At 45.5% G+C, this 21,691-nt stretch overlaps 1 protein-coding gene across 1 annotated transcript in view; it reads left to right on the plus strand.

The window, feature by feature from the left end:
• Positions 1-21,691, plus strand: part of LOC142257920 (NACHT, LRR and PYD domains-containing protein 12-like) — a 90,315-nt gene that overhangs the window by 33,997 nt on the left and 34,627 nt on the right. Inside the window, exons 5-6 of the mRNA XM_075330210.1 lie at positions 12,249-13,941; positions 15,108-15,278. Of these exons, the coding sequence (XP_075186325.1) occupies positions 12,249-13,941; positions 15,108-15,278 (1,864 nt within the window). The remainder of the gene's footprint in view (positions 1-12,248; positions 13,942-15,107; positions 15,279-21,691) is intronic.

Consider the following 21,691-nt stretch of genomic DNA (forward strand, 5'->3'; position numbering starts at 1 on the left):
CTGAAACCCTTTAACCCCTATACAGTGATTTGGAATTACACAGGGCCCAAGTTGATCAATACCTGTGGAAGGCTGCAGTTCCAGAGAATAGTAGTCATGCAGGGTCAAAAACATTAATTGAGGAAGAGGAACAGAATGGGATGGCCAGGACTTAATCAGAAAACAAGCAGAGGTGAAATGCGGATCGGCCAACGAGGTACATAAACAGCAAGCAGGAAACGTAGTCAGGTAACAAGCACACAAACTCATAAAACTGAACTGGGGGTAACAGTAACAAGAGGTTCATAGCTTTGTCTGGCAGTGGTCTGCAGACAGGAGGGGCCTACAAAAGGGTGTGGTGTCTTCCCATTGGGACCAGAGTACAAATTGATTGAGTGGACTACGTTGGTGACTTAACAGCCGTGTGCGGCAATGATGCAAACCTGTCTGTGACACACGGGCCTTGTATGGCTCACGTGTTGAATCTGATTCTCCAGCAATTTTTAAAATACCATCCCGGCCTACATGGCCGTGTGCAGCGGGCACGCTGCTATGTGCTCACTTTCATCCTTCGCACCCAGCAGCTCAACAACTTTCATCGCTCCGGAAGTCTTAGGGTCTGGCAGTTAAACAACGGAAATGCGATGTTCCGACACGCAGGAATTGGAATCTGCACATGTTGCAGCGTGTGTGGCAGCACCGCAGAGCCCTGCTGAAATACGGTATGACGTATACCCTGGGCTAACTTGATCCAGAGGTGGTGCAGATCACGCTGCTGGAGTGGTGTCAGATCAAGGACCTATGCACCCTTCTACACAGTTTACAAATGTTGACGAAGATGTTTAGCACTGGCAATGCCATTCTCAGCGTGACAATTCTGGTCATCTACATGATGGAGCACACTGTAAGCATTATTCGGAGTCAGGTGTTGGGACAAGAGGAAGGGGAGGAAGTACAGGAGGAGTCATATGCAGAAGGGATAATAAGATCTACAAGGTCCATACGGTAAGCGGCACCTAGGCAGCAGTTATGGTGGGGGATAGGGATTAACAAGGGCGCATAGTATCAGCAAAAATTGTTGAGGAAGGTGCAAGAGCCATGAAGAAATGGAGGACGAACTTGCGATGGGCATGGAAGACTCAGCAGATGAGTGAGAGCTTGCTCACATTTCGGTTGTGCGAGGTTGGGGGGAGAGGGCAGAGGAAGGAGGCACGATTCTCACCTCTCTGCCACCAACACACCAAGGACTTGGTCCTCCTGGATGCACAAGACACATGAGCGTCTTCTTGCTGCACTACCTACAACATGACCCTCGGATTGTACGAATTCGAAGTAATGCTAACTACTGGGTTGCCACACTGTTAGATCCCCGGTACAAGACAAAATTTGGCGAAATAATTCCTGCCATAGAAAGGGACGCACGTATGCAGGAGTATCTTCAGAAGGTGGTACGCAATCTTAGATCTGCTTTTCCACTAAACACCAGTGCTGCACAGAGTGAATCTCAGCGCTTTGTCATAGATAGGAGGAAATGGTCTTTTACTTGTCCACGTCTGAGGGACCGAGGGCTGGCTGCTGTGCTGAGATGGCATTGAGTACGGTGTCCCTGCAGAGTTGCACTTTTGGTCATATACAAAATGAGTTGAAAAAGGACAGATGCTGGTGGAAAGGGGAACAGGTGTGTTGGAAAGGGGAAAAACGTTTTGGTCCGTGGGTTTGGTGGTTAAGCAAAAGTAACAATTGATGAAGAAACACCATCTGTTACGGTGGGACTGGCAGATTTGGATAAGGTGGTATATACTATGTTACCGCTATATAACGAAAATTAATAAGAAAAGAAAGAGAAAGGTATATATCCCCATCAGCAGTCAGTGTCCACCGTGCTCCCAGATGGAAAAGGAGAGGTTGGCAACTGGAAGGATAGGTGGAGGATACAGAGCTGTGTGGCTATGAAACTAATAGTAGCCTGAACCAAGTTAGACGCCACTCGGATCTTGAGACTGGGAGCCCTGTTAGCGTCACAGGGTCCACACGCCCACCCAGCCCAGGAACTCACTGTTAACATCACAGTTCAGTAAATATTTCCAGACACAGATTGTTTTAGATAAACTTTCATTTCAGTTTCAGTACGCTGACCGTGTGCATTGGGGCCACAGCTGTGGACAGCAGGCGCATCAGCAGCAGCAGGCCTGTTAATGCCACTGGGCTGCACAAGCAGGACTTGTAGGACAGGACCTGGTCTTAACCGTTCTCCGTTACCAACTGTGGTGGCGGCCTGCATCGACGCCCTATCCCTGCCTACCTCTGGCCTAAAGCCGCAATGGGTTCAACACATGGAGGTGTGCTCTTTCGGAGCATAATAGAAGACTGCGCACCTCCTTGTTGTCTCCAGCCCCTTTTATAACCTGGGTCCGCCCCAAGCCAGGGAGGACCACAATGCACCTCCTGGAGACAAAAGCAGAGTGATACGTCATGAGTGGCATAACTAGCGTCCTATTTGGAACCGCAACTTCAATGATGACCTCATGGCTGTCATGACCCAAACACCTCACCAGTCATCGTCTGACCATCAATAATGAGGTGACAAGTCATAGGGGCGGGCCTCTGCAAGCCATTTGGGAGTGGCCTGGCCACATCGTCAGGACACCTGATGCCCTGTGGTCTAAATGGGCCCCCACATCAGGGGCAGGGCCAAAGAGTTCATTACCGGACCTAGTTTCTGATGCAGTAAGTGCCTGGCCATGGTCAGTTGCATGAAATACAGTCTCTGAAAAAAGACTATCAGCTTTAGCATGGTGTCTAGGCACAACACAGGACTTAGACCCGGCACGGAGTGCAAGTACCTGAGCAAAGAGGCTTTTCGCACTAAGTGTGGGAGCATGCGCTGTAGCCCGAAATGAAGACTTAGCCTCAGGAATGGCACAGTCAGGCTGAGCATACTCACTAGGCGAAACACTGGAGTTAGGCTACGGCTGGGGTAAATCGGCACACGCATGCGCACTAGCTGCCTCTCCACACTTAGACGTGGAGGAGAAAGCAGCCAGCTGGACAACCCGAGGCACAGGCCTAAATGGCAGCTGATGCCTGGGCGCAACTGAAACCGCAGCAGGCTGCTTGCGTTTAAGGCGTCACCGTTTTGTAACAACAAATACCATCCAAAAGAACAGGTGTACTTCTTCCCATGGATAATCTGATATGATCCCTTTTTTCCTGGACACGACCATCGCTAACAAATGTAGATGAGGCCAAAACAGCAGCTGCTTCAATGGATCTGAAGTGCTCCATAAAGTGGCCTCTCCTCCACCCCAATTTCAAGATCCCAAATACTCCATTCCTCTGTGGTGTCAATCCAATCGCACTTGCTTCCTAACAGCTCTCACGTTTCCACCAGCCCTGCTGAGTATGGGGTGACAGAGATGGTTGAGTTTGCATAGCTGTTCAGTCGCACTATAGCCTGGGAATCAGAGGTCTGCTCCAAAGCTGCAATGAGTACAGACAAGGAAGTTATTATTATTTTTATTATTATTGATTTATAGAGCACCATTGATTCCATGGTGCTGTACATGAGAAGGGGGTTACATACAGAATACATATACAAGTAACTATAGACAGACTGGTACAGAGGGAAGAGGGCCCTGCACTTGTGGGATTACATTCTAAAGGATTTTTGGAAGGAGACAGTAGGAGTGGTTTAGGTTGAGCGTCAAGTATGTATGGTGGTGGTGTCATTGAAGGTTATAGTAATTTCTGAACAGATGAGTTTTCAGATTCAGTTTGAAGCTTGCGGGTGTAGCAGATAATCTGACGTGTTGAGGTAGTGAGTTCCATGAGACAGGGGAAATGATCTGCGCAGATGGCCAGAAGCTTTGTGAGTGGGATCCAGGCCCCGATGAAGAAGGTGCTGAGCCTAATCTACACCCTCATTTCCAAAAAGTAAATCCTCCTGGTGGAGACAATGGGGAACATGATGAGGAGCACAGATACCTGATTGGAATGACAACTTTACTATTCAGTCAGGGCAGGAAGAGGTTGTCTCGGAGGACTCAGGACGAGGGGAATGAAAACACACAGGGTTATTGATGAGGTTGGAGACCACACTTACTGTCAAACCAAAGTCAGCCAGTCGATGAGGTCAGCAGAGGAGGTGGAGGAGGATGCTACTGACAACGAGGTTACGTTGCGTCTTCCTGGCCAGAGACAAAGTACTGGAAGCACGTCAACAACTGAATCCTGGACCACAACTTTGACTCTGAGCAGAAGTCGTGTTGGCTATGCAGGTCGCATGGGCTGTAAGCCTTTCCTAGCCTGTGAATTTTTGGACATCGCAAAGGATCACCCAAGTCATGGAATCTGTAAGATTTGTCAACAATCTGTAAGTAGAAGGCAAAAACTCACACTTTTGAGTACTTCCTCCATGAAGTATCACATGGATATGAATTGACAGCGTGAAGGTGTATTGCTCAGCTTTAGCAACTGTCAACGCAATATGCTTATTTGCCGTTCATTGCATGCATTGTTGCAGACTACACACAAGGGGCTGCTGTTGTTTTGGATCTGCCTTTGGTCACTATAGCAATATAAAATTGCTCTTCGGGTGTGGACTTGGAGATGCTGTCTATGAACAGAAGGAAAAGCTAAAGGTGTGTGTTACAGCAAGGAGCCACCGCGGAAACAGTTCGTTCAATTGTGAGGGTAGTTGTGTTGTACTTTGATGATGAGCACTGTAACGTCAGTGAGCAGCATCCTGTGCCACAGACCAACATTCTTACAGTGCTGTCTATACTGTTTACCGTGAGAGGAGCGTAAAGTCTGTATTTCTGGCAACTGGACATCACAGTACCCGGGTACGGTAGGTTGTGCCCAGACAATAATGCGGGCACGCAACACTTTGTTTTATTAGCAAAACACATATCTGTTCTGGGTAGGCCGACTATATAGACAATAAGACTTGCTGCCTCTGCACTGTCAAATTGTCACGTACAGTTTAAATCATAGAGGGACAGCAACACATGTTTGCATTGACTGTTGCTTTTCAAGATTTCCATGACTGTGTTGCAGAGCTGTGTGGTTTGCATTCACACTGTTATCATCTGCATTATCTGTGAGGCTTCAGCTAACAAGGGTATTCAGGGGGGGTAATGTGTTTTGTCTATGTTTAGGTAGATAACTTGGAAGCTCTTGTGATGCGCCACTGGTAAGTCGTGTTCGCACACACACACACACACACACACACACACGCACAAACACACAATTACTGCTACACAGAGGGATTAGCAGGTAGTAGGCAACAGAATAGATTGTTCAATTATTTAAATTGTATGCATGGTTCTTATTGTTTGTTTTGGTAAAGTTAAACAATCATTTATCAACCCAACTGCCTAGAGTCCTTTTCCTGTTGCCTGGTTTTGCTGCATACTGGGGAGCCCACCCTGTACACGACTTAAAATGAAGCATAAGTCGCAATGTGAATTTCACTGTGCTACAATACGGCCTAGCGTGCCTGTGCAACCACCACCTGCCCCATCAAGTGCATCTGCGTGCTCTTCATCCTCTGTGACTGTGGGGACAGCAGTCAAACATGGTTTTTCACACTGAACTTCCACTCCTTTACCCGCAACAGGGAGTGTGATTGGCAGGTCATCACTTGTTTTGGAAGTGGAAACAGAAGGTATTGTTGAGCTGTCAGACATCGAGAGAACCATCATTGGATGCAGGCTACATTATATCCACGCCTGCACCTTCGTCACAGATTGGCTGGACTACCTGCAGTTAATAATTGCATTCCAGAAATGGAAAGGAGTGTAGAATGCACATGTGTTGTACCTTGCTTGGCAGCAAAGGAACACTAACTTAGTATTCCAGACAATTTTAGGATGGCAGAAAAAGAGTCAGCTCTTTGGGCAAATTAAATAGCGTGGCAAAAGTGGACAGATGGGTACAGTGGCCGTGTTCTGTGGGTACCAGGACAGTAAAAGAAGCCTCACTTTCTATCCCTCCTAATGATCAAATGCAGCAAGGAATTCCCTGAGTTTGCTATAAAATTAGCATAGCAAAATGTGCATGAGGGTAGAATGCAGAGGTGCTTGAGATTGCTTGGCACAAGTGGCACAATAAAGGAGTCCAACAGCCATTTTTTGTATGCCACTAAGTTGCAGTATTTTTTGCTAACATTATAGCTTATTAAAAACAGAGCAGGAGGGTGTCCTGCACAGGTGATAGAAATAGCTTGGCACCAGTGGGGCACTAATGGAATACAACAGCCAGTTCTTGTATGCCACTAAATGGCAGCATTTTTTGCTATTATTATAGCTTATTAAAAACAGAGCAGGAGGGTGTCATGCAGAGGTGCTAGAAATAGCTTGGCACCAGTGGGACAATAATGAAATACAACAGCCAGTTCTTGTATGCCACTAAATGGCAGCATTTTTTTTGCTATTATTATAGCTTATTAAAAACAGAGCAGGAGGGTGTCATGCAGAGGTGCTGCACATAGCTTGGCACCAGTGGGGCACTAATGGAATACAACAGCCACTTCTTGTATGCCACTAAGTTTACTCAATTTTTGGTATTATAATGTATTAGTAACAATGAGTTTGAGTGTGCAATGCAGGCAGACGTGCTGCTAATATCTTTGCACTAGTGGGACAATACAGAAGTCCAACAGCCACTTTTTGTATGCCACTAAATGACAGCATTTTTTGCTATCATTATAGCTTATTAAAAACAGAGCAGGAGGGTGTCATGCAGAGGTGCTAGAAATAGCTTGGCACCAGTGGGACAATAATGAAATACAACAGCCAGTTCTTGTATGCCACTAAGTTTACTCAATTTTTGGTATTCTAATGTATTAGTAACAATGAGTTTGAGTGTGCAATGCAGGCAGAGGTGCTGCAAATATCTGTGCACTACTGGGACTATACAGAAGTCCAATAGCCACGTTTAGGATATCACTAAGTTCACTGAGTGTTTGCTAGTATAATGGCTTAGTAACAATGAGTTTGAGTGTGCAATGCAGGCAGACGTGCTGCAAATATCTGTGCACTACTGGGACTATACAGAAGTCCAATAGCCACGTTTAGGATGCCACTAAGTTCACTGAGTGTTTGCTAGTATAATGGCTTAGTAACAATGAGTTTGAGTGTGCAATACAGGCAGACGTGCTGCAAATATATTTGCACTAGTGGGACGATACAGAAGTCCAACAGCCACGTTTAGGATGCCACTAGGTTCACTGAGTGTTTGCTAGTATAATGGCTTAGTAACAATGAGTTTGAGTGTGCAATGCAGGCAGACGTGCTGCAAATATCTTTGCACTAGTGGGACGATACAGAAGTCCAACAGCCACGTTTAGGATGCCACTAGGTTCACTGAGTGTTTGCTAGTATAATGGCTTAGTAACTATCAGTTTGAGTGTGCAATGCAGGCAGACGTGCTGCAAATATCTGTGCACTACTGGGACTATACAGAAGTCCAATAGCCACGTTTAGGATGCCACTAGGTACACTCAGTGTTTGCTAGTATAATGGCTTAGTTATAATGAGTTTGAGTGTGCAATGCAGGCAGACGTGCTGCAAATATCTGTGCACTACTGGGACTATACAGAAGTCCAATAGCCACGTTTAGGATGACACTAGGTACACTCAGTGTTTGCTAGTATAATGGCTTAGTTATAATGAGTTGGAGTGTGCAGAGGACAGGAGGGTACAGTGCCAGGGTTGTGGGGCTCTGGGTAGAGGAATGGAAGCCTGCCTTTCTATTCCCTCCTAATGGGGAAATGCAGCGAGGAAATCCCTGACCTTAGCTACACAGACGCTGTCTCTGTTTTCAGGACCTGTCACCTATGGCTCTGACCCTGCCGGTACGAGCCCTTAAAAGGACTGATAGAAAGTGCTCTCCCTAAGCTGTCCAGCGCTGTGTATGGAGCGCATACAGCTGTATCGGCGATAGGACTCAGGACGGAGCTGCGCCAGTGATGTCTGACACCAAGGACGCAGAAGGCAGATAATGGCGTGCTGGAGGAAAATGTCCGGTTTTATAATGCAGGGACATGTGACATGGACATCCTATCACACATGCCGTTGCTTCTCTGGCTCAAAGTCCACTTAGCTGTGTGTGTGTCTGGGATTACCTGACATGCTGGCCCTCCCCACTACACGCGCACGCTTAGGGAAGGAAGACAAGGAAAAAAAAAAAAAATGGCGATCGCCATTATACAAACAGCAGTGATCTGAAGGCGCTGTTCCCGCACACTATACACTGAAATGTCATAATAGTGTGAGTCACAGAGTGACTTACACTATTACAGCGGAAAGCCAGCTAGGAATTAGCTGTTTTTTTTGCTGCTAGAACCGTTCTCGAACGTATCTAGAACTATCGAGCTTTTGCAAAAAGCTCGAGTTCTAGTTCGATCTAGAACAGGCCCCAAAATCACTCGAGCCGCGAACTGGAGAACCACGAACCTAGAACCGCGCTCAACTCTACATGGGAGATCTATTTGTCACATAATTTGTATATGCTACACGTACTGCTTCACTATGGAAATTATAATTCTCATTGGTTTTCCATTTGATCGTGGCTGCGTACCCCACCAGACGGCCCCTTAGGATCGCTTTTGCCGTTTCCCAAAATAACACTGGGGACTCTCTATGTTCCTTATTGTCCTCTGCGAATTCTCCCCACCACTCTTGTAGCAACTTGTGGAAATTATCTTGCCTGAGAAGGAACGATGGGAATCTCCATATGATATCTGATCCTCTCCTGAATTTCTCTCTAATGCCCAATCTCACCGGACTATGATCAGAGATCACCATATTCTCTATCACACAATCTTGCGTTCCACTCAGTAAATCTTGCGAGATCCAGAACTGATCAATACGTGACCAACTATCATGAGGGTGAGAGAAGTGTGTATACTCTCTGTCATGTGGGTGAGTTAGTCTCCAGATGTCTTTCAGTCCTACGTCTTCTAATGTTACATCCCTATTGTCTAAACTCCTGCCCACATTAGCTGTCCCCTCCTCGCCCCTCCTCCTATCTTCAGCTGAGTCCGGGACTGTGTTAAAATCGCCTCCTACTATAATGTTAGCCTCCCCATCTGCTAATATGGTGGCCTTTATGCCATCATGGAATGTGATTTGTTGTGAATTTGGGCCATAGACATTATAAATACTGACTTTACCCGCTGGACTAACGATTGTTAAGTGCTGCCACCTTCCCTGGTCGTCTGCCTCATGTGCCACTACCTCATGGCTGAATTGTTTATTTATTAGGATCATAGTGCCCGCTTTTCTACCTTGTGCCGCTGCCCCGTAAACGGTGCCCACCCAATGTTTCTTCATGCTGAAAAAATCCCCCCCCCCCAAGTGGGTTTCCTGTAATAAGGCAATGTCTGTCTTTAGTCTTTTCAGATGTCTCAATATCATTGCTCGTTTGTTAGGTGATCTCAGCCCTTTAACATTCCACGTAGTTATTTGTATCATGTTTACCTGTGTATTCTGCTTTTACTACTCTCTCCCCAATGGGCCCCTGCATCAAGGAAGATGAGATGTTCGACACTAGAATCACAGTTGGTACCACAAAATCAACACTCCCTTTCCCCACCTTGCAAATATAACAAATACAACAAAAAGCATGTAACTGTAAAACATATTTTCCCTTCCGAGAAATCCACGGCGCTTTCCGCCACGTTGGTGAGCTCCAATATTCCTAGCCAAAATATGTAGCTCCCTAATCACCCCTTATAAAATATATGTTCTATCCCCGGACTAACATGAATAAGCCTTTAAAAATTATGCAAAAATTAGCACAGTATGTCAAAACCTCAGCAAGATTCTCCAGTCCTACTTATCTGTGACTCCAGGTAGCCATCAGTCCGCTTAGAACAAGCCCACTTCATTTGACTCTGGATGACGTTCCTGGACAAAGGAGAAAAAGAAGGAAAAAAAAGACCACGGGGAGAGAAGATGGAGAAAGAAAGAAAGAGAAAAAAAAAAAAAAGAGGGGGGGGGGGAGAGGGTCAAGACTTTGGGATGTTTTCCTCTCTTTTCTCCTTTCCCCCTTCCTCCTCTCACCTCCCCATCCCTCTCTCCTTAATGCATCCTCCTCAACGCTTCTTCCTGTTTGGAAAAAAAAAAACAACAGGCAAAGAAGGAAAAACAATGAGTGAGTTCCAGGTCAGGTATCATGGTTTCTCTCCAAGGATTGGTTCCTGTGTTCCGGGCGAGAATTATGCTGTTGACCCGGGCTTAGCCTCCTTTCCTCCCTGGTCTCGACTTGCTTTTGTCCCCCAAGACGTCCCACATCTCTTCCTGAGCTTGTGGGGGGTCCTCTTCTATTATTCCCTTCTCCACTAGATCCTTTTTCTTGCCTTTCTGACCTAGTCTTGTCGAGTTCTGCCATGAGAATGTTTTCTGCTTCTTTGTAGTCCTTGTAGTATACAAACGAGCCATTGGGATTTCTAACTTTCAGTGTAGCAGGGTATAATAGCTGGCATTTTACTTTTTTGTTGTACAGAAATGAGCAAATTTTGCTGAATTCTTTTCTCCTTCTGGATACTTCGGCTGAGTAATCTCCAAAAATTAGCAGTCTGTTGCCTTGATATTGTAGTAGACGCTTTCATTCTCTAAAGGCCCTCAATATTTCCTCCTTATGCTTATAATCGAGGTACTTGACTATCACCTGTCTGGCTCTTATCGGGGTATTCTTGTTTGAGTTTTGGCCCTCTCCCTTATTCGCCTCCTGGTGTCTCAGTGGGCTCTTTCAACTCTGAATTTTGCCTTTATGCCCAGGGCCTGCGGTAGCTCCAACTCGCATATATTATCCAACTCTCCAATCGACACCGACTCTGGTAATCCCACTATACGTAGGTTGTTGCGTCTCGATCTGTTTTCCAAATCTTCCGCCTTATCCTTCAAGTATTCATTAGATTTCGCTAGAGCTGCTATTTGTGCTTGCATAGCCAGTATTGTCTCCTCGGAGTCAGATATTCTCTACTCTGATTCTGCTAGTCTAGATGCATGGGCATTTATCTGTTTTTGCATATTAGCTAATGATGTTTGTATGGCTGCCTCAATAGCCACTTTAATCTCTTTTGACAAGTGTGATGCCACTTCTTCAGCCAGTTTTTTTTATAGTCCACATTAGGCTGTTGTGTATACTTGTCTTGGCCTGCAGGTGGTGCTGTTTTCTTAGCTCTCTTTGTCTGGACTGGGCCACTGCCTCCCTCCCCCAATAACTTGCAGGCTTGTGATGTTGGTGTAGCAAGCTGTTTTCTGTTTCCTTTGTAAGGGGTACTGTTAATTCTTGCATTTGACTTCCTGTGTGTCTGAGTGGGATTAATCTCCCTGTACTGTTTGTCTGTTTCATCCTCCAACACTGCTGTGTCTCTGAGCTCCCCTGCTTTGCCAGCATCTTCTTCTCTCCCTTCTGCCTCCATATCTCCCTCATCCTCCCATTGTGATCCACCCTCATCAGTCCCCTACGTCCACCTCTCTCCTGCTCTGTCCTCCTGTGACTCCTCGCTCATATCTCCCTTATCTCCTTTCTGCTCGCTCATATGTCCCTTATCTCTCCCCCTCTGGCTCTGTGTTTGTTTTTCTATGTCTCGCACCATGCGCTCAGGCTCCTCCCCCATCAGGCTCGTTGGCGCCATGCTGTTATCTTTTTCTCTGCACTGCCTGTCCATGTCACTACTTCTCCAGGCTACCTCACCGCTGCCAGCGCTTCTCAGGAGGTACCGTTCCATAGCTGGCTGCTTTAGATAACCTCCTGTGCTGCTCTCTGCTCGGTGGCTTGTCCGGGGGGGGCTTTTTTTAGTCGGTTTCTGTGAGGGGTGGCAGGAGCTTCTCCTCTAGGCTTCCACCTCAGCCAGGACCGGATCCGGAAGTCCAAAGTCTGTTATTTTAATTATACTATTTTGTCTGAGTCACGATCCCCTTTATGGTTGTTTACTGGTTACACTTTAATGGGTTTTTTTTAATTTATTTAGTTCACTGTAGTTAGAGTTTTTGATTACTGATATTAATGTCTATGTAAAAAAAAAGAAAGAAAAGTTATGGTGTTTAAACATTCTGGTTATGAAGCAACTTTTAATCGCTAAATTTTTGAAGACTCGTAAATTCATACAGCTGACTATGACTATTTTCCATTTTATCACACTTAAGGCATTAAAATTGTCCTACTTCTAATCACAAAGAGCATAACATAAAGCATTTTGTTTTGCTTTAATTTTTTGATCTTTACCTTTATTTTTTCATTTTATTTTTCCATAGTTGTCCAGGAGAATCATAAAACAAATTTACATAAGAAAACTGAGAAACTTCAAGACCACAAACCTCCTGGATGTAACCAGAGGGAGGAAAGTTTTCCATTCTCTACACATTATGTGAACCTCATCATTGTCTCTACTCATTACTTCAGGGAACGGTCTGAGAATGAGCTCATACAGACTGGGGTAAAACATGAGAAATGTTTTAAAAAAATTCGAAAAAAATTACAATGCATTCTCCCCAACAAGATGTTCCGCTGGTGCCACAAATCCAGACTGGTACCAAGTATGGTAATGGTCAGCGGAGTGCCCGGTGTGGGGAAGACCACCCTGATGCAGAAGTTTGTCTATGACTGGACGAGGGGCGATCTCTATCAAAGATTTTCCTTTGTCTTTTTCTTTAAATTCCGGGAAATAAACAGACTGGATAATGTTAGTCTGGAGACCCTCATCCTTCATCAGTACCCATATCTGGAAGAGCATCTTGAAGACCTCTTCAAAGGTCCAGAAAAACTTCTCTTTATATTTGATGGCTTAGATGAAAGTCTTCATACAATGGATTTCACATCCCGTCACTTGTGCTCTAATCCTAAACAGCCCGAACCTTGTGGTCAGATTGTGGTCAGTTTGGTGAGAAAGTCTCTTCTCAATGGTTGTTCTGTTCTGATGACCAGTCGTCCAACCAGACTGGCATCTATAGATTGTAGTGTTTTCCAGCGAGTAGTAGAAATCATTGGATTTTTTCCAGAAGAACGACAAATTTACTTTGAAAATTTCTTCTCTAACCCTGAACTGGCAGAAAAGGCTTTTACGTACGTGAAGCAAAATGAGACGTTGTACACGTTCTGTTACCTCCCGTCCTACTGCTGGATCATCTGCACTGTGTTATCCAGGAGCTTCCAGACCACAAGTAGTGATCAGCCGGTCTCATTACTACCCAAAACTGTGACACAGCTCTTTGCGATATTTATCGCCAACATCCTGTCCAATCACAGCCTGCACAAAAGTGGCGCTCAGCAGCTCCTGCGCTCTATCGGGTGGATGGCAGAACATGGAGTAATGAATCACAGGGTTATTTTTGATGACCGAGATCTGGATTCTTTTCAGGTGGACAAGAAGTCAAAGCTTTTATCAAGTTTTGTGATGGAATCGGAGGAACCTGTGACTTATTCCTTCTTACATCTCACTGTACAGGAATTCTTCTCTGCCTTGGTGCATTATCTGGATTATTCTTCTGAGAAGTTACATGACTCACTACTTGAAGCCAAATCCTTTGCTGATGACCGTGGTGAAATATTCCTTCGGTTTCTGTGTGGTCTATCAGATAATTCCACCAGGTCCATACTAGCTGAATATCTGGACACACAAGCAGTTGAGGCCTCCAGAGATGTCATTAGTTGGGCGAGAGACTTCATTTCAGAAGAACAGAGACTGAGAAAAATTGAGGAAAAGCATTGTCTTAGCACATTGTTTTATCTGTTTGAAACCCGAAATAAGGCTCTAGTGCGTGAATTATTACAATCACGTAGAAGTCTTGACTTTTCTGATATTCACATATCAGCTCTAGACTGCACGGTGTTAGCATTTATCCTGGAAATCTGTAAAAACATAGAAAAACTTAATCTTTTTGCATGTTCTATAGACACTGAAGGTTTAGAAATCCTTGCACCATCGTTACATCATCTCCAGGACTTGAGGTAAATAGCCAAATATTTTATCTTTCTGTGGTATTAAAGTCCACAGGAAAATAACTATTGCATGTTGTCACCATCATATCGAGCATAGGAGCACAGCTTCACTATGACATGAATCAGGGCCACGGGAAAAACAGCTGATAATATTTTCCTCCCATTTGCTCAATGACCCCACGCTGAGCAGAGGGTCCATGATGCAGCCATATGCTTTCAAGTGATCAATACAAATATAAAACTACAGGCTGATGGGGTAATACTTTATATACACATCATATAGCTGCCGGCAATCCTGACTTCCACCGCAATCAAGGGGTGGCTTCTGGTGGTGACATTTCTCGATTCTACTAACACTTGCGAACAATATCTCTCCATATTCATAATCTACAGATCATATACAAACAAAATTAGGTATACCGATGTAACCTTGATGCATACTGTATGTAGACCTGTGGGTGACCCCTATTGGTGTCCCGACGGTTATGCAAAAAACTCCAGATTACATATGTAAACAAAAAGAGAGGACAAGGAGTTTGATTTCGGCAAAAGAATACAATAGTTTTATTAGTAGAAAAAAACACATGCATGTGAAAAAAAGTAGAGAGAGTGGGCAGTATTCCAACAAGTTACTTGAAATTAATACCAAAAGACCCTGCTGCTGGTTAAATAAAGGTTATGCTGTATCTGATGGTAGGATACTGAAGTACAGGATATAAAAACGTTAAAGAGTCAAGATCCCATCTATCACAGACCCTAACTTCTAAAGTGCAATGTGCAAACTATAAAGAGGAAACTGGAAGATGGCTCGGACTCATGTACATAAGCTTCTATTGCTGCAAAGCTACCATTTACAAATGGAAACCGTGTCCGTGGTTAGATGCAATGCAATAGCAGTATAAAATACAAAGTGGACATACCCATAGAGAGTAGCAGGAGCTCACAGAAGCATGGGGTCCCAGAGAATGAGAAGATACCCAACGTACATTTCGCGTGAGCATTTGTTTAGGGTGCAGTTTGCTTCATCAGTACTTTTTTTACATCTTTTTTAACTTACACGTAGTTTTTGCACTAATAAAATTATTGTATTCTTTGGCAAAAATCAAATTCCTTGCCCTCCTTTTCTTACAGATTATATTAAAATGCTCTACTTTTTTATCTTCCTGTTCTTACAGTTTGGCATGGAATGATCTACCACACACTGCCTGTATCCACTTGGCATCTGTCATAATGAATAACTGGTCCCTGAAGATACTTGACCTGTCTCATAACCAACTGTCTGGTCCTCATTTCAGAGACTTGATGGAGGCTCTGTCAAGTCCGTCCTGCAGATTAAAGGAATTACAGTGAGTATAAAAGTTGTAGACTGGGCTGAGACATGGGGAAACAAGTACAGAAGACTGGATTTTTGTCATGAGTGTGTTGCATCTGTACGTTACATCTTTATTGGAGTGGATTTACTTTCATTTGATGCTGAAGAGGATAAGGACACTTTCCCTTCTGCTATATTTACCCACTCCTGGCTTCACTCCATGTCGGTTATAGATCTTTTATATTGACCACTTTGAGGGAGCCGGTCTCTGGAGAAGCTGAGGTGTTCATTTCAGTTGCAGCTGTGAAGTTTCCTGCTGAGGAGTGCTATTTGCTGTGTCCTTCCCTATCCGTTTGTATTACCTTTCTTGTGTTGTTTTAGTGCAGTAGTGAGACTAGTGTTTCACTGGCCTACACAGTAGTCAGGATGAGTTCAGGGTCAGCAAGGGCCTAGGCACTTGACTGTGCACAGGGTGAAGGGCCCATATAGGGAAATTAGGGAGTGTAGGGATCAGACTCCGGTGAGTGTTAGGAGGTGACTCTTCCCTCTTATTATCGCCAGGACCTTTATTTACATCTTCCCTGATTTTTCCTTTGTGTTGTGTCACATTCCAAGCGTTCCCTTGCCCTGGCATGACAATTTTATCATATGTTTGATTCACACCGTTATTCTGTCCAGGATTATCTCTAGCATCAAACATCATGGGACACATGTCCTAGCATTTTAGCCTAGTGCTCCAAATCCCATAAAAGGCACATTCCACAGAACACTAATAGAATTTAAATCACTGGTAGTAGATGAAGATATAGTCTCCATGACCTACCACTCTTTCTTGTAGGCCAAGGGCTACTTTAGTCCTACGGCGTTCAGGACACTGGATCAATGGACAGGCTGTCAAGCGGATCAATGACATTAATACATCATTCAGCCTGCACAAGGCCAGTAGAGGTCAAAAGAGGATTTGTTAGCTGGTATAGGTGGGAAGAGACTATGCCTGTAGTTGGAGGGGGCTCAAATGAGCATTTTTTTTTCTCTGGGGCATAAAATTGACAATTTTATTGTGTGTTCAGTATTAATTATTTTTAATGAGTCACTCAGGCGCCATATATTTTTTAAGCTAGAAGGAAACTAGAAGACAAGGGAACACAAATAGGGTCATATCCGGAAGGTTATATAGAGGTAAAAGCACTGTAAGAGGCTCACCTTGAATGGTTGTAAGAATCACAACTACTGTATTCACATAAGAATTATTTATCTGTGGGAGAGAAAAGCGCACATAGGGTCTTACCTGGTATGGGTTGTTAGGAAATAAATTGCCAAAGGCACACTCATCTATTGAAGTTGTGTCAGGCACAACTTCTTTGATGCACAAATATTTAAATGGTGGTTCAGCAGCAGCCCCGAAAGGCAATGAAACCATATGAGTAAAAAGAATACGGGTTAAATGCTGCGCTAAAAACCTCAAGAATCCAGGGGTGTATGATGAATTCCTTTTCCTTTATTTTTGCAGGTCAACGCGTTTCAAAGACATCCCCCGTCTTCATCAGGACAAAAATTCAAAAGGAACAATATCAATATTGTTCCTTTTGAATTTTTGTCCTGATGAAGAAGACGGATATGTCTTTGAAACGCACTGACCTGCAGAAATAAAGGAAAAGGAATTGATCATACTTCTTTTTACCCATATTGTTTCACTGTATTCACATAAACAATTCTGCATTTGCCCCACATGCAAGGAGAGGAAAAACGGTAATAAAAAGTCTCAGCGCGGCATCTGACCTTTTCTATTACCTTACCACCTTTTATAGATTTTTAAAGAGGATATCTGAGGACTTTATCATTGATGAGGGGGTCCTCAGGAGGCATGATCTTTAAAAGGGTTTACAGATCATTATTCATTGGAAAAACTGGTACTGTCCTGGGTGGAATAAGGGTTACTATATGATGGGTGCACACAATGGCATTATTACGTTCCTTGGGACACACGAGGAACATTACCTTCTCGGGGGCACATATGAGTAATTATTATTGTCTATATGGTACTATGGGCACAACAATGAGTATTACTATGTGGGATAGTGTAAACCGTGTATACTAGGGTGCGCTCTTTAGGATACAGGGAAATAAACAGCTCCCAACACTAAATCAACCAACGAAAGTACTTTACTACAATTTGGGTATGAACGTAAACAAAACAGGGGAACACACTCAGGGAAAATCCACAGACACTCAGCAAAGAGGCTGAGACCCTTGTGCTATACAGCATGGCGTCTTACAATATGTGTCAACTACAATATGTACTCTATGCGTTACCTACAGGCGAGACTGGTTAATCCAATCACAAGCTACCTATTAATAACCTTTAACCTGAAAGAATTGATTGGGTGTGTTATATGAGCCACCTCCGGTACAGCAAAACAGCTTACAAACATACCATAAATTCACTCTAAATCTCAACTAAATATTATCCACTCCCAATATAACTACAGTGAACTTTGATGGTGGGTCCTTCCTCAGAGTCTCCTGGAATGACCAAACAAATTATAATATATGCAAATACTGCTTAACCAGAAAGGGTGTGTAACTGTGCCGCCCCAGCAGCGGATCGAACCGCTCGGATCCAGGGTGGGTGCTCCTTCGTGGCTCGAGGGTTTCCGGACCCGGGGGCTTAGGTGCCACACTCAAATAGAAAGGGAGTATGTACAGGGGATTTGGTATAGTTCGTGACGCCACCCGTGGTGTACGGTAAATGGGAGTACCGCCACTGCCGTTGGGAGTACCCGGGGTGACGGAGTGGGGCAGCTAGGGGACATTGCCCTCCACGGGTAGGAACAGGCCCCGGGACCCTCTTTGAAGGTGCTGGGACTCAGTGCAGGGGTCAGTCGGGTACTCACTCAGCAATGAAGCAGACGCTGACAACAGGGTAAACCAAGTCTCTGAACGCCATTGCCTCTCGAGGGGAGCTCGTCCAGGTCCCATCCCCTGCAGTGCTGCTGGTGGTCTGTAACCTGCCTCCTGGCACTAAGTTTTAGATTGTCCGTTGTGGTCCGGTAGCTTGGAGCTATCCGGGTCCCACTCCCCACTGTGGCTAAGTGAAGGAGCCTGCTCTCAGTAGCTCACGCTTGGGATTTCAGTGGGCTGCTTGCAAGGAAAGCCCTATCCCCCTCGTTGCGCTAGTGCCCCGATCACTGAGCTGGTGCGAACAGTCCATAAAGGCCCCGTTCTCCTCAGGTTAATTGCTGGGTTGCCTGAAGCTTCTCCCAACCTAGAGTCTGTGTACCCCGTCGTGCCTTTGGTCCCGGACCGGTGACAGGACCAGGCTGCCGGTCGTCCTCTTTGACGGGTTCCAGGCACCTAGCCTCAATCCCCTGCGACTGGGGTTCCGACTCCGGTCCGACCACCGTCTGCGACCTAGTTTACTTCTCCCCTGGGAGCTCCAACTCCCAGCTTCCTCAGAGCTCCTCACAGCTCGAGGGTCACCACTCAACTGACTTGACTCCTCTCACCTCCCTGCCTGACGCCTAGGGGGGCGGCCCTATTCCTGTTTAAGCAGCCCACTGGTGTGCCTGACAGGTGTGGTGCAAAGTGTATCTAGGATTTGTGAATGCTGATGGAGGCAACACTGCAGACCCAGAACCATGAGGGGGTTGAATACTGCACTGGGAGGGCAGTTTGTGCAGTACCCTGTGACAACCTGAATAGTCCAGGGGCGTCACATTCCCCCTTGGTTAAACGTAGCTCGTCCTCGAGCTACAGGACATCCAGAGGTTTGTTGGTTTTTTTTTCATAACTGCAAAGATAAAAAGGAATAACATTTTTATTAACATTACGGTTTTCATCCCACATAACGGAGGCACATTTACTTTAAAGTTTCACTAAACTCTTACAGTTCATCTTTTAGAAACTATGGAATGCTACCGGTTGTGCTGGTAGCAGGGGCTCAACCTCCTCTGTTGCAGCCCCTTACTGCGACAGTCCAGTTCCAACATCCCAGATCCCATTAACCTGCCACCCAAACAAACCTGACCCGCTGAGTTCCTACTTGGGGTCCGTGACCGGGTTAAAGTCCCAAATTTAAAAAGGACGACTCTGGTAGGTACAGGAGGTGCAGCTTATTTACAATGAGCACAAGTCCATGCTGGTCGCAACCAGTCCCGCAGCCATGGTCCATTTTTACTATTAATACACCTATGGAAAGAACAAAGTCCATGCACCTGGTGCAAACACTATATAAACTCTTTCAATCAGATGAGGTACTCTTTTGATTAAACCCGGTAATCATCATTTTGCATGTAATCACCACTTATCATTGTTCAAGAAAAATAACAAACTATGAAAAATAAGAAAAGATAACACAGATTTCTAACATGTTAACTTTAGGTAGCCTAGTACTGCTACCATCAATCTCTATATATCAGTGGGGGCTGAGCAAAGTTAACCCTGGTCGACCTTCTCAATTCTAGACCCTCTTCTTCCCCCTGTGATGTGGCACTGCCTTCTACGGGTTCCTCGCCCTGAGTGGCAGCTGTGATTGGTAGGACTCTACATGTGCGTGGTAAGGGTACAGGTACTACTCTAGGTGCGGGAGTGGGTGCAGTATCAGTAAGCCTTTCCTGTTCTGGTTCTTCCACGGGTTGTGAGAATGTTAACACAGGGACTATCACTGCTCCATTTTGCATGGGCCAATCTTCTGGGAAGTCACCTAGAATGGTACGGATCATCCTCTTCTTTCTTTCCACCACCGGAGGTTGGGGCTGGGGTTCATCTGCAACTCTTAAGGACTCTGGACACCTCTTCAAGTGGTCCCGGGAGACCGTAGACGTGGTCCTTCCCTGATCCTTACTGATGAGGCAAGTCTTCTGGTTGTCAAAGTTAGATGGTTGCACCATGTAAGGTTCCCTCTGCCATTGGTCATCCAGTTTGTGCAGCTTTCGTTTCCTCTTCAGTACCACCTCACCTGGTGAGAAAGGAGTAGCTCTTTCCTGCTTGTTGAAGTTCCTTTCTTGCTTCTCTCAACTCTGGTTCAAGTTCTCTTCAACATACTTTTGAATCTGCTTATGTATCGCCAGTGATAAGGGGGTACTCAGAACCGGGCCAAGGGGTCGCTTCTGGGGAGGGGATCACGGTGTCGTGACCCGGTCTGTGATCTTTGGTTCCATAATAGAAGGAGGGTTATGTACGGGACGCCGTCCGTGGGATGTAATCAGAGATGACCACCACTGCTGTAGAACCTCCGGGGGTGATGGATGACAGCTTGAGATGGGATGGCTCCCCACGGGTAGGGCCTTCTCCCTGGGGTAGTGTGATAGTCTATGGGGGAGTGCAAGACACGAGCGCAATAAGCAAGCAAACTCATGGTATTGCAGTTTCTTTGGCCTTTACTGATGATAGCATTCAGCAGAGTACTGTCCACGGAGTCTGTGCAGGGTTCAGGGTTTCTCGCACCCAGCCGGGCCGTTTTTGGCTCCCTTATCTGCACTGTGTGTGGCCCTGCTGCTGTATAAACTAGGCAGCCGGCCGTTCTCCTCCCGGGTACCGACCTGATAGGCAACTTGAGTCGTTACTTGTAGTGTTCCTGAACTCTGCTGTGTTGCTGTGTCTGTGGTACAGATGAAGAATGTGGAATCTTTACTTCTCTGGTGTTAACTGTACGGTATGTAACCTGCAGAGTCTCGGATCCAGTATCTGTTCTGTGCACTCCACTGTGGTGAGTTCAGCAATACTCTTTATCCCAGGTATGTTCCTCTGTTTTATCTGTCTCCTCTCCTCAGACCCTTGGCTTAGGCCTGGAATTGGTCAGCGGACTCTGTGGTGAGCTTGAGCCAGCTCCAACCTACAGGTCCTTCTTCCTCAGTCCTCCTAGGAACTGAACTGACCACTTCCTCTCCCCACCAGAATACATAGGGAAGCAGCTTGGTCTCCGCATTCTGGCCTGGAGGTGCTGGTGTTATGTGGGGAGTTAACCCTTTGTGTTGTTACTGTGGCACATGAACCCTGGGGTGCCACACTTATACTAGATCTGGCGACGTAAGTCTCAATCCGCTTCGGACGAGTAAGCTTCAGGCAGTTCAACCTCCATCTCTAAGTCCACTGGGAGTCTCCCAGGTCTGGCTCTCATCAGGTAACAGGAATGTTATTGTAGATGTCAACAAGATCTGACAATCTTTCAGGCCACTGGTTCCGCTCCTCAAGTGGAAGAGTTTTCAGCAGGTTGATCACCAAGTGGTTCATCTTTTTGCACATCCCATTTGTCTGAGCATGGTAGGGTGTAGTGCTTATCTTCTTGCATCCGTACAGACTACAGAATTCCTGGAAGATTTCAGCTTCAAACGCTAGACCTTGATCGGTGAGAACTTGATCGGGATACCCATGCGGTCTGCAGAAGTACACTTGAAATGCCTTCGCCGCTGTGCTGGCAGTTAGATCTTTCACAGGTACCACCACCAG

The sequence above is a fragment of the Anomaloglossus baeobatrachus genome, chromosome 12 (genome assembly GCF_048569485.1).
Source record: "Anomaloglossus baeobatrachus isolate aAnoBae1 chromosome 12, aAnoBae1.hap1, whole genome shotgun sequence".
In the NCBI taxonomy this organism is placed as follows: domain Eukaryota; kingdom Metazoa; phylum Chordata; class Amphibia; order Anura; family Aromobatidae; genus Anomaloglossus; species Anomaloglossus baeobatrachus.